At 26.9% G+C, this 15,231-nt stretch overlaps 1 protein-coding gene across 1 annotated transcript; it reads left to right on the forward strand.

Moving 5' to 3' along the window:
* Nucleotides 1-2,426: 2,426 nt before the first annotated feature.
* On the forward strand, nt 2,427-7,836 carry LOC112690113 (the record flags this gene model as incomplete). The annotated part of the gene is made up of 8 exons (XM_025564039.1): nt 2,427-2,486; nt 4,373-4,475; nt 4,536-4,689; nt 4,749-4,895; nt 5,396-5,621; nt 6,648-6,915; nt 6,989-7,140; nt 7,271-7,836. Coding segments are annotated over 8 exons (1,296 nt in total), but the record flags the coding sequence as incomplete, so codon positions are not given.
* Nucleotides 7,837-15,231: the final 7,395 nt, after the last annotated feature.

Raw genomic sequence — 15,231 nt, forward strand, 5'->3', positions numbered from 1 at the left:
AATATGCGCTAATAGTACCTATACTATCTAATATATATGGTGTATATTAATCTAGGCTTCATTTCCTAGAAATTATTCAAGTTATAGTTTAATATACTATTTAACTTAATTAAAAATAATTCATATAAAAATAATCAATACAATATTATATATACTTATATATATATAATGAATATCAGTGGCGTAGCCAAGGGAGGGGGTCAAGGGGGCTATAGCTCCTCCCCCCATGGGCCGTGTTTATATGTATAGTGTATCTATGTACTAAACTAGTATACTACTATTTTTATTTAAGTATTCTAAACCTTTGGTTTTAACTAAATTTTGACGATTAACGAATAACAGGTGTTTGTCTTTGGCGTAGATATTACAGATTACTAATATTTCTAGTTTCTACCATGATTATCACTATCTTTTTGATGATTATCATGCAAGGTTGTAGCGAGTTACTATCAAATATTTAATGACGTTGTTAACATGGGAAAAAGTGTTAATATTGAAATAAAAATGCGTATGTAAAAGGCAAACTCAGAGAGAAAATTTTATTTCTGAAAATCCAGAAATATATTTTAAATGTTCTACTTTTATTTCTTTTCTTGACTATTTAATAGAATCAATGGATGCTCGTTTTAATTTCAAAGGCTTATTGATGTTATGCCACTTGAAGGATTTATTCTGGCTAATTTAAATATGTATGACGATGAAAATATTATAAAAGCTGTTAAAATATATGTTCAAGATCTCCGTGATGATACCTCGTCTACAATCTGAGCTGAGCTGTTCATACGGAGGCAACAATGGAGTCAAAATACTATTCCAAATTAATAAAAAAGAGCAATTCGATGAAAGTGAAATAATAACTGAATTTACCAGAAATTCACCTAGAGGATGCAGCTGTCAGAGTAGAGCAAGTGACTGAACATTAAAACCAAAATTATTATTATTATTATAAATTATATATTAATAAATATTTTTAAAACTTTACTAAAATGCTTGAATTACATTTAAAAACTTGGTGGTAGATGGTGGGGGGGGCTTAAGGGTGAATTCTCATATCCTCTCTTACCGTACTTATCCAAAAAAGTAATTAGCCCCTCCTATTTAAAAATCCTGGCTACGCTACTGATGAATATAATATGTATATAGTGTAAGTACTTAATACCGTACCTACTGACGTACTATATAGATAAATCGTCAATTTATCAATGACATAGGAATTAATTAATTAACTATACAATTAATGTATGTAATATATAAATATATTATGTTTATACTGGATAAAAATCGCCATTGCCACAGCCGCAATGTTTTCAGGTCTGCGTATTTAATATCGCCACCGCGGTAGTGTTAGGGGACCTTTTTAGTAATAATTCGTTTTATATGTTATCAGTCGTATTCATATCACATTTAACTGAAAATGATTTGATGCGATAATCGGTTATCATTAAAAATAATAATAAAATATATTAAAAATGTTATACAATGCACATTAATCAATGTTATACATTTTATGATAAAAAAAATATATATATTAATATTATAATTCTTCGGACTGGTTTTACTAGGAGACAGCCACTTTTGACTTTGCCGTTATGTTTCTGGATCGTACTGAAAATATGAACTTTCATCACCAATTTCATTACACGATCGAGAACAGCTTCAACCTGTTCCAGACAATCCTATGAAATGGACATTTACTCATATATTAGTTCCGCCGAAAGGTTCTCCGGTACCATATTTTTCGTGGACAAATTATCAATCAACATTATTCTGACGGTTTCTTGTTTCAAATTAAGTTCATCAGCCAAATTCGAACGGCTAGCCACCGATATTGATGTTTGAGAGTGCGCATACACTAAATATAGTCGTCAATTCGAGATTCAACCATTCTCTCACTTGGTGGTTTATTCCCGACGCTCTCACGACCATTTTTAAAATCTTTATACTATCAAAATACCTAAACACAACTCAGGACTTCATCACCGAACACTTTGATCATTTTACCATACTTTTCCATAATATATTCGCCGAGTTCTACGCAAAATTCAATCGCCTACCGCTGTTCAATATTACGTCGTTCCATATTTGTTACACGCCTTACAAACACATTTTCGAAAACACAGTACACTTAGAGATCTATCAAACGAATGAAAGTCGTGAGCACATGTATCGTTAGAAGGGGATTAACCGACCAACGATTTATGTTTACAGTGTAACCACAAACGCGGCTAAAAAGTGAGCCATTATTTATTGGTCACACCTCGTACAACGCATCTGTCCCAAACAATTATGTATTGGAATGTTACCTAGCAACATATTTCATTATATTGTGATGTTTCTTTCTATTTTATTAATATAAAAAGTTTTTCTTCAAAATTATTAATTATTTTATTATTCAAAATTTCATAAAAATGGTTGATAAATGTATTCATGGATTAAATTACTTACAATTTCCACAATACTATTCAAAGCAACAAGAAAATGAATCCGTGAGTTTCTATTATATTTTTTATACGAATTCGGAACAAGTGTTTAGATTATCCGTGAGGTTAACTATACTGATTTTTTTTTTACACTTAATTAAGAAATAAATCGACGCTAAAAGTTTTATTACTTCAACAATTAATATGTACAGATAATATTTGACAGATGTTACTTAACTTACGTAATTTTCGATTTTTTTAAAAGTAAAATAAAGATCAAAAATACATTTTTTTAATAATCATTTTCATCCCACATTTCACCCAATTCAGTTTCAGAGCCCATCACTCGACTATCCACCAACTTCAACGCACTCGACAAAATCTCCAACGCACTAGAGAAGAAATAATTCTGCCCCACTGTGTTTCTGGACATCTCACAGGCTTTTGATCATGAAGGGCTACTCTTCAAACTAAAAAAGTTTCACCATATTTCTTATTAATAAATTCAGTGAACTTTAGACTGCATCTTCTAAGACATCTATTAAAATCGAAGATTTCCCTAGCCAACAAACTTACGATATACAAATCTATAATTCTTTCAGCTTGGCTTTACGGCATCCATCTATGAGGGCCAGCAAAACCATCAAACATTAAAACCCTGTAATCATTCCAATTCATATTCCTTATAAATTGCCTAATAAATATATAATAATACGCCTTATAAAAGCTGCCCCTTGGTATGTTACCAACAAAAACCTCCACAAATACCTGAACATACCCAACCCTCAACGACTTAGCTAAATTCTATTACTTAAAATTTCACTTAAAGCTTCGCGCTCATTCAAATCCTATAATTAAAAATATATCCTCTACCATCATACTTACTCATTATACCTTGTTTGTTTGGATTATAAATAAACTATTTTTAATAATAAAAATAATAAAATTATCATTTTAAACAAATACGTTTACCTTTAATGACTATAAAACTCAATGCAAATTTAAACCAAAATATAATTTTCTGTAAAAAGTTTTTAAAGATTATCAAAAGTATCATTTTACCAATAATGATTATTTTTACTATTTTCTCATATGATCAGAAGAAATGTGAGCAAAAAGTCTTTCGTGGTTTTAGTTTAGATAAATAAATTATTTTCACCAGAATTTACTATTATTTTTATTTCAAATATGTTTTTCCTAAACACTTTATTGAATAAGAACCGGGGTTTGTGTTAAAATTATAAAATTAAAAAAAAAAAAAAAAAAAAATGCCAGATACTCAAAGGCAAGAAGCTCGTACTCGTCATCATGGCAACAACACCAAAGTGGGTCCAACGTATGCCAACATATCTTCAGAGCAACCAAAACACACTACTTCTGATACTATATCTACATTTCTGATTGAAATAAAAATCTTATTAAACCCTCTACTTTCCCTTCTCACCGTCCTAATAAACAAACTCACAACGAATTCCCCATAAATTATCACAACCAATTACCAACAATTGCATTCAACCTATTTATGTAATCTATACGCCCTTATCTTTATATTAACCTTATTAATATTATTATATTTTTGGGTTTTTTTTTTTTTTTTCTATTCTGTATACCTATTCAATATTATGATACAATATCTTATTGTTAATTTAATTTAATTACGTTGTAGATAATATAATTGTTGAGCTGTAATAGTTAATACTAAAAGCTAAATAAAAAAAAAAAAAAAAATAAAATTAAAAACAACTAGGTATATTTTTTATGACAAGGAACTGCAAACGTATTAGCCATAAAGTTTGATAAATAATACATATTATATCATACATTTACGTAGACCTTAGAATATTTTTCTTTTATGCGATGATTTATGACTATCTTAGTTTGAATACGTATATTACACAAAAACAATGTCAACACTTGAAATTAATGACTTCGTGGATTAATTTTTCTTCTAGTTACCACTTTATCTAAATGCAAGTACATTGCCAAAAAAAAAAAGATTCAACGATCCAATATTACCAAAACACATAGACAACAATACTAAGTTTGGCATTTCAAGTACTAGATTTTGATTAATTATGTGATTGAATTCTAATGTTGTGATTTCGAAATATGCAGATAAATGTCTGCAAAAATCGTCTATTCGCGATTTAATTTTTCCGAATAGAGTAGTAAATAAAACGTTCGGCAATGATGAAGATGAAACAGAATATTATAACAATTATAAGGGTGCCTATCGTTCGAATGGGGTCGGAAAACAGTTTAATCGAAAGTCAGTGCTAATTATTAATCTCGAGTGAGATAATTATTTGTTCAGAATATTACTTTTAGGTACACGACCAACATTGATCCAGATTATCGGTATGGAATAACATCGAAACCATTACCGGCTGGTGTATGGTTTAAAAACAACGTTCAACCTAAAAAACCATCGAATGATAAACACGATACCGATTTCGTCACGAAAATATTGAATAGGTGTGTGGATTTAATATCAGCATAATGTTATGTGTACAATAATAGTGTACTATACACCATAATTCAATACGAGATCAGTACTCGGCGTCCACTTACTGCGCATGGGCGTGGCTTCACCTCGAGCGCTTTTGTCTATGGGAGCATTGCGTTGTTTTACAATCGGCAACTTACGAGTGAACATAATCTAAAATGTATAGCGCGGTACCATAAAGATTCACATTTAGTGTCATTTATACACGTAATCATTTTGCATGCACAGTGTCGTGGAGACTAAGCGCATGCAATTCTATAGACCCCCTATAGTCAACGACGTGTTGAATCAACGGGTTGTACGTTTGGTCGGGAACCGACCTGCGCGCCGCCGACGAAAACCGGTCGAGTACTGATCTCATAATGAATAGGGTATAGAAGAAATGCTGAAGAATTAATTAGCGTAACGGTTTTGGATCCAAAATATTTTTAAACCTTGAAATACGCATTGTTGACAAATATGCTCACAGTGGGAATACCGTACGCGTTCGGTATCCTTACATCGACAAGCGCCAAGGAAAATTCCTAGGAAGATCGTACCTGAAAGCTGTTGATGTTTTAACCAGAAACGAACCGGACGAAAAGTATTTGGGCCGTATTGCATTATTATCGGCGATCAATAAAACCAAGGTGACCGTGAAAAAAAAGCAACGCGATTTGAAGGCCATGCTCGAAATGTACAAAAGTCTTGACAAGGTAACCACCGTTACGGCTCAATATATTCTAATGACATAAGCTTAGAACGTACTAACTATCAGGGTCAGTAGCGCCTCAAGCAAAAGGTAAATTTGCGCTTCAAAATTTTTTAAATATTGGAAGATTGTCTCCCCTCCCCTCAAAAAAACTCATAAATAACTACAAGTATCTTTTAAAATAGTTTAGTTTCTTTTACATTTTTTATTTTTTGAAATTAGTCACCAAATTTGTTGGTTCAAGTTGCGCCTCTGCTGCACTGCACTTCGACATATCAACCCTCTAAAGTCAAAAATATTAAAACTAAAAATATAACACGCAAACAATTTTAAATAAGCAATGCATTTTTATTTATTTAAATTTATCATACAAAAAACGTGCCCTTGGTGTAAGTATGCCCCTGGTATACACCCTCTTGACAAGGCCTTCCTACGGCCTTGCTAACTATTTAGCATAAGTCTATCTTGCATAAGATAACAATCATAAGTTATTATTATTATAACAATGTGCATTATAACAAGTGAAGGGTTAAACGGGAAAATCTATAATCAATGAACGTATATAAAATTTGAATACCACTCATTGAATGCTACATCTAGAAAATGGCAGAATATATGAAGTTGAAATTTGATATGTGGTTCCTGTCATATTCCAAATGTGCAATAAAAAATAATTTTTCGAAAATTCCCCAATGTTCTGTACTTTAGTTATAACTTCTGCACATTATAGTAAAATAGAGACAAGTACATTACCGTGTTGCTTACATAATTCACCGGACATTTATTGTGTAAAGATGCTTAAGGAGTAAAAATAGCTGTAGTTAATTACGAATATATTTTTTTAAGTAATTTTTGTAACTATATAGTCCTACCTTCAATATTCTTTTAAATTATATTTTACTCACTGCGAGGAAAAAAAACTACCTACGGTTATTTTGGAAAATTTGAAAATTTGAATTAAAGATTCATCAATATTTTAATTTTATCATCTTTGAGAATTGTAAGAAAATAAATAATTCAAAACGCTTAGGAATCTACTGGTTGGCTGCCGCGAGAACAAGTGTATGAGGTATGTTATCAACATCAAATCAGACCGGACAAGAAATTGTTTGATGTCGCCTTGGATTTGATACACGCCATTAAGAACGATAGGGTCCGATATGATTTATTTATGGATTTACTTGATCCAAATGTCATGTTCTCAGTGGATTTGAAAAATGAAAACCACCATGAATATATCTCGACGTATAAAAACGATTACGAGAATAGATCGTCTCAAAATGTCCGATCAAATAAAAGTATACTTCGTTGTATTTTATTTTAGCAATTATACTTAATAGAAACGTCAAATTAAAAGTGATTTTTTTTCAGAAATCGATTATACCTGTACATACGATTATCCACCTGTAAAGCCGGCAGTGTTCGCTCATCAAGATAGTTTTGGATCCGAAACGGACGTTAAGACAGTATTGAGCCCGACAATATTTACCCTTTACGGATTAACTTATAGAGACTTTTTCATAGTAACTATAATAAAAATTAATCTTATTGTATTTATTTGTAATTATAACTATTAATTATAATAATGAAAATCAAAAAGCTTAAAATAAGCTATGTGTATCTTATGAAATACGTGTGTATCTGTATGTTTAGGAGCGTAGTAAAGAAGTAATACAAAAGTTATTCAAAGACGCTGGAATAAACTTGCCAAATGATACTTTCAATCTTATCTGGGATATTGCATCTCAAAAAAGTGATAACGACGGAAAAGTGAATATTGAAGGTTTTAGACAAGTGTATAATGATTTTAAAGCTGGAAAAATTCTCAAGAAAAAATGACCAAAAAAAATTCAACAAATATAGTTTCTAAATAGTTGTTATGTATGACTCAATGGTTGAAGAAGCTAGTGTGCAAATATATATCAAATGAAGAATGTTTTGAAATGTTTTTTCTATCTTCAAAACCTAGATTTTATATAATTATCTTTGGAAGATTATTTTGAATCTAAAAATGAATACTTGTAATATGATATATTTCTTGCAAATTTCTCATGTGAATTCGATTTTGGGATTGTCGCCCGTTTAATCGCCAGGATCAGAAAACGTGATGGGCATATCGATTTGTATGAGAATTCTACATGATAAACGGAAGTGATCATTATTTATTGTTATTTCACATATCTGATTAATTAACACAGTTTTTATTGTAATATAATCATATTTAAACAAAATCTATTTGAAATTCAATAAAAACTATGTTAATTAATCAGATATGTTAAATAACAAAAAAATAATTGTCACTTTCATTTATCTTGCAGAGTCCTCATACAAATCAATATATCACAACACATTTTCTAATCCTGACGACTCGAGCGTGAAAAACGCGCGGCAAGCCCAAAATCGATGTTACATATCGAATCACGTGAGAAATTTGCACGAAATATGTTACAAGTATTCATTTTTAGATTCAAATAATGTTCCAAAGATAATTAGATAAAACCTAGGTTTTGAAGATAGAAAAAAAAATTCAAAACATTCTTCATTTAATCACTCCAGAGAGTACCCATACACTAGTTTCCTCAAACATTGCAGAAACACCTTATATATATATATATTTATTAATTGTTTTTTACTATAGATTTTAGTAAGAAACTAATGAAACTTATAATATATCATTTCAAATGTTGGAATACTCGATATTTCGTACACAAAACATGTTTAACATAAAACCTGAATATTTAGCCAGCATATATTGGAACACATAACCTTCGGACTGGTTACCCGCTCCCTTAAATTTGAATTCTGTGCGAAACAAAAAATAAATTTTCTTTATAGAAATTCTAATTTTTTCACGTTATTTTATTAATTCTATTAATTATATAGTGCTTTTATACAAATTGTGACAGTAATAATCAAATTTTGTTAGTTATATTTTTATCAAACCCATAGTTTAGTTTTCGTTTTTGGAATGTTATTTATCTATACCGAATAATATGGTACAAAATGTGTTATATTCAACAAATATATCAAAAGTGAAAATGAATCAATTCAAACTATTCGAAAGTGTATTTCCAAATAATATCATAGTTTTTAACACTCACCTATTATTTCTGTAGACGTAGAAGGCTATTTTCAGGGTATAAAAAATTGTTTACTGACAAACGCTGATCAATGGTTTATGAAAATATAGTTAAAATTATTGTTATACCATACAATTTATATTTAAGTTAGAAAATATACTAACAAAATTATCTTGGAAAATTAATTCATTAAAAACAAGAAGAAAAAAAAGTATTTATAGAAGAAATTTTAAATGTATTTTTTTTTTATATATTATTTTGAATAAATGTTTTCTTTTGTTAAATGTTGATCACTTAATTTTTTGTTTTTCATAAAGTAATATTATGTCAAGCGATATAGCGTCAAAGATCAAGCCGCCGGACATCGAACCCGAGTTTCTCGCTTGCCGGGTGTTTACTCTACCACTAAGTTATCCGATCGCATAGATCTAAGACGTTATCACTCCTCCCCAATTAACGGGAGTTTAAAATATTAAATGATTAGTATTCGTCAATTAATATATAAAAATAAATAGTTTATGCATAGAAATAAATAAAGGCATAGCTTAAAGTATTATTATATTTGAAAATTACGACTGGTTTCGAATTCAAAATTTATCATCAGATATTTACAAATTTAATGAAAAAATCCAGATCCTTCCCAACCCTCTTATAAAATATTTCTCCACTCCTACGAGTACAACCCCAGAAACCCCGACCCGAAGGTTATAAATGAAATTATATCATGGTTTATAACAAAACTAAATACTAATATGTAACGCTATCTTAAGAAAAAAAATAATTTTTTAAATAACTAGTGAAGAGACACTTAATGGTGGCTACTTAATCAACCCCTACACGTAATTTTGTATTTTAGTCGTATAAAATTATTGTCCAGGATAGTCCATTTACATCAGAATATATTTTAAGTAATTTTTACTGGGTGACACTTCATCAAAATTTTATATCAGAGGAACATACAAGGAAAATTAACTCCTGTCATTACGATCGTTATGAGAATGGGTTGGTTAGTGACACGATGCCACTGGGTAGCATTCAATTATCACTGGGGGGCACTAGAACCACGTACTTTGTATGTTAAAATATGCTTTGCTTCACATAATAATATTGTAATAAGGGATTGACTCTGAGAAATAATAAAACAATAATAAAAATGGTGGTGAACTGTATGATGACATATATCTCAAAAATGATAAATAATAATAATTTTAACATAGTTCGTAAAATGTGATATAATAAACAATGTGTCATTATCTTTAATACAACAATGATAAAAAAGTGATTATGACGGCCATGGTTGGCATAAATATTTATTAAATATAGAAAAATGCACAAATGGTTATACAGTAAAATGTACCACAATGTGAGAATATAAATATAAAATACCTACTTTAATACTGTTACAGTTGAACAAAAAAATGCTTTTACATGATTAAAAAAAAAAAAAAAAAAAATATTTTGAAATTAAAATTGAGTTCAAAATTATTCATATAAGCTGATCATTCTTGATCATTCTTATAAAGACATAAAAGAACATAGTATATTTTGACAAATTGAAGCTATACATAATAAAAGAAAAATACCTATTAGACATTATACAATTGAAATTAGTTGTAACATAATGTTTTATTATTCATTACCATAACATGAAAATTATATTGTGTCAGCTAAAGAGTATAAAAAATATACTTGTCTGGCTAATATATATAATTATATAAATATATATATAATACCTTTTAAATTATTGTAATTTTGAATACTTTTAAAACAAAAAACAGTCGATAAAATAACATAACTCTGTCCTTTTGACTAGAAAATGAAATATGATTTTTGATGGTAAGAATTAAATGTTATGTGTTTTATAATTCAGTTTGGTGAAAAAATAAATCCACTAACACCGATATAGATAATGATAAATTGATTAAAAAAAAATTAGATGAAAGTATGCTTACATTATTTATAATAATAATTAACTGAGAAAAAACGAAATCATTAAAAGTGCAAAGAATCATCAGACGACATTTAAAGAGGGTACCATCTGAAAATTTTTTTTTTTAAATTATATACATTTGTGCCGTAAGACATATGAAAAAACTTACATGATTATTTAAAAATCAGAAAACAAATTTTACATAATTTTAGTTCATTCAAATTTAATCAAATCCCAATGTATATAATATAGATACATATGTTTTTACAATGTACAAAGATGATAAAAGTACGAACTATATACCATATACTACCATATATACATACGTACTTGTTTAGAATTACGTGAGCAACGGAACAATCACACACAATCAAAAATAACACCACTTACACAAAATTAGTACATACATACATGAATAAGTAAATATTTTTTTTTTTATTAACTACAGTATAAACCTGAGTTATTCAAAATATGCGTATCGGTTCTCCGAGGTGAGGTGGCAGTTACGAAGGGAGCCGTGTTAAAAATCCAAAAAAAAAAATTAATACCATTTATAAATATAATTATAAAAATTGAAGTTTGATAATTTTTCATCAATATTTAACTAAATACTTTTTTTGTGTACGGTTAGTTTATAAATTTACATATATAAAGCCATAATTGTTTTTTTATTAAAATCTAGTATAAATAAAAATATGAAAATTTGGAATTTTATAGTTTTTTTTCAATGCTTAACTTACATGTTTTTGTTTATGAAAAAAAAAAAGTTTTCCATTTATAATAATGAGCTTTTTCTTTTTGTTATTAAAAATTTAGGTGTACTTGTATATTATTAAGCTCAAAAGTAACTCAAATTAATATTTACAAATGAACACCCAAGTTTTAATTATGTTTATGAAAAAAATATTAAAATAAATTAATCATTAGGAGTCTTAACAATTTGAAATTATTTATTATTTATTTAAAAATATATATAAAGAAGCTAATAACCGTTAATTTATTCTTTCAAACAGTAAAATATCAGTTTTATAATTTAATATATTAATATGATCGGTAGCATATTTGAAGAGGGGATGATTATGGCCATCGCCCACTCTCCCATAAATGTATATATTTATCTAGATAAACATTATATTTATTTATTAAGATAATATTAAAAGAATTATAAAGAAACTTAGAATTTGATTTAGCAAGATTTTACTAATTATTGATTAATATTTTAAATAAACATTTTTTTTTTAGTACCTAATGTGTTTTGTATGGTTATTTTATGTGTCTAAGACCCTACAGTTTTTAGGTAATTTTCAAAAATGAAATTATGTAAATTTAAAAAAAAACAAGTACCTATATTAGGAGCAATAAATGTTGTTTTAACTCCCAAAGCATATCTAGGATTTTTTAGATGAGGGGTATAAAATAAATATAGCCTCACACTCATAGAGTGAGCTTTTATTCATCTCTTCCCCCGCCCCCATAAAGTTCAGTCAGATATGCCACTGAATATAATTGTACCTCCTCGCACTACAAAATCGATGGTAAATGTTACTAAATGATTAGTATAAAACGATTATAAAGCTATTAGTTCTAACGTGATAATATTAACATTTTAATAAAAAATGTAAAATGCATAATATAGTTTATATTTTATAATTGTTATTTAAAACACTATTAGTTCTTTAACGATCTAATTAATTAATATTTTAACTTTTGAACTATTAAATGGATTTCTAGCAAAAAGACATAGAAGTATATAACTGCATAAATAACTATATAACATGCATATATAACATTGCAGTAAATAACTTACGGTTAAGGTATTGTTGACTTTTGTACTCGTAAATATTAATTTAAATCAGCATTTCGTTGAATCCGCTGAAATTTGCTTTTATATGATAAATAACTATTTACTTATTTGAGAAATTAGATAAAATTATTCTTTGGAAGTTATTAAAATTTGCAATCAGGATACGCGATTAGTTAAAACTGTTGTTCAATGGTTACATTGAAAAACAATTATTATTTAAAATAAATTTTGAAACAGCATCCTAGAATTATTGTAGGTGATATTGGAATTTAATTTTGAATTTTACTCAATATATTGGATTATTATTATATTAATTAGGTACTTCAATGGCACATCATAGATTTAAGGCTATTTATAATAAAATAACTATCGATTTATTTTTTATTTTCTGTCGTATTTATCTCAATATTATTTAATGATCTTTGACCTTAAATTTAAACGTTTTATTGATACATATTTTATACAATATAGCTTAAATGTAAATAAAACACGAAAACAACTTTCTGAATTATCTCTTATAATTCATAATAATAGTCATACAAGTACATATTAAAAAAAGAACATGAAAATAAATCTTATATTTTTTATAGCCTCATTAATTATATAGTAATATCCCGTTAGTGACTAAATAATTGCTGGATTTTGTTACATGATCTTTCATATTTTTTTGTATTTGCATCAATTATCAATATAAATGTATTAGACATTTACTCTAAAACATAACAAGTAATGACATTTTCCTTGAAATACAATTATTTATATACCTAATATAATATGACGTAGAACCATAATGGGAATTAGTTTTTAAATAAATACACAATAAACTGAATAAACTACCGATAAGCATAAAAATAATATAACATTAAATGAACATCTTAGAAACTGAGTAGATGTTATAAAGCATAAATCCTTAAGTTAAAAGTTTTAATTTATTTATTTAATTTTATAATTTTTTTCTTTAATTTTATTTTTAAAAATTGTCTTTTAATATATTGTTTTGGTTTTATGTTCTTTTCAAAACTATTATTAATTAATTAAATAATAAAAAATTAAAAATTATTAAATGGTTGATACTCATAAAAATACATATAAAATAATACATAAATAAATAAATAAATAAGTAGTTTATATAAATAATAAATTAATTAATTAATGCCTGGAGTATTATTATAATTGTTAAGTATGACCAGTTTTGGATTAAATGCTTTAATTATAATTATTTATTATTACTAAAAATATATTGATGTAAGATATTATTTTTAAAATCGGTTTGTACATTTTAAATATTATTAAAGTTATTTTTCTTTATTTCATTGTGTATGTATAATTCTTCTAAAACTGAATGTAAATATTATTTTAGGTATTCAATATTTTTAAGTCTGTATTGATATCAAAATGTATATTATGGTTATTTTATAAATTTATAAAATATGTTTAGCAAACTATGAATTGTGTCATTTTTTAAATTTTTTATCAGAAATATATTTTTTATATCTATCTTATTTTTAAATGTATATTTATCTTATATATATATATATATATATATATATATATATATATAATTGATTACAATTACATTTAAGTTTATACATGTTAGTATTCTTAAAAGAAGGGGGATTTTTTTTTATAGATTTTTATTCCATTATTTATATATTTAATTAAATGATTATTACATTATTAATATTATTGTTTAAAATTTTAGTGAATTTGTTTGATTTATTATTTTGATATTTTATACTACAATAGTTAGCAATATTATTTGATGAGTTGTGTTTTTTTTTTTTTAATATGTTTTTTGATTTTTTTTAATGATATTTTAATTGAAATTATTTGTGTGGACTATATTATAGTAGTAGGTAGATTATTATAATAAGTAGATTTAAATAATACTGAGTTTGTGTTGATAATTTTTATTTAATGGAATACGTTCAAGTATATAGCATTATAGTCTATGGTATTTTGTTATTATATTTTGTATATCAGTATATATGATTTTTAATAATATAACACTATTGAGAGCCCAGAAGTCGATCGCCCCTTTGCTCTTCTGGTTAGTCCACCCCTGCTCATATTTTTGATAATATTTTAATTATTTTATTTTTTTTATTACAAGCAAAAATTAAATTATTGAAACTGTTCATTAATTCAGTCTGTTATCTTCGACATTTTTTTTATACAAGTTGAACAATAATCTCAATACTACGTATTAGTTCGGTGCCAAACTATAAAATCGATTAAAATATTTATGAGTATAAGTAGAAAAATTAGGAATCCATTTTTTTCGTTTTCGGATATTTAGGTTTATAACATTGATACCTAATATATTTAACTATATTGTACTTTAAACATTTTTCGATATTCCACTTAACGTTATTACATTTATTTTATTTTTGTTATTACAATTAATAAGTGAAATTTTTATTTCTGACATAAATTACATAACATAGCACATTTATGATTTTTACATCATGTCTACACTGGAAATTATAGAGCTCGTGGTTTATTAAGAAAAAAAAGATTAATATCATAAGTAAAAATAAATTATTTTTTTCAAAAATCTATATTTGAATAACTTTATTTGTAATTTTTGTTTAGGTTACATTTATGTTTATTATTTGTCCTTATATCTTAAATTGTGTTTAATGAAAGTTAATAATAATAATTATCAGGCGTTTTGCGTGGTTTTAGTTCCCTCCCCCCCAATATTTTAATAGACCCCGAAATTGAAACTTTATTTGATGTTATAAGAGTTTTGCCATAAATCCAAACGATATTTCCTAATTTTACCCCCTAAAATACG

Source organism: Sipha flava, unplaced genomic scaffold (assembly GCF_003268045.1).
Source record: "Sipha flava isolate LNK unplaced genomic scaffold, YSA_version1 48_pilon_pilon, whole genome shotgun sequence".
NCBI classification, from domain to species: domain Eukaryota; kingdom Metazoa; phylum Arthropoda; class Insecta; order Hemiptera; family Aphididae; genus Sipha; species Sipha flava.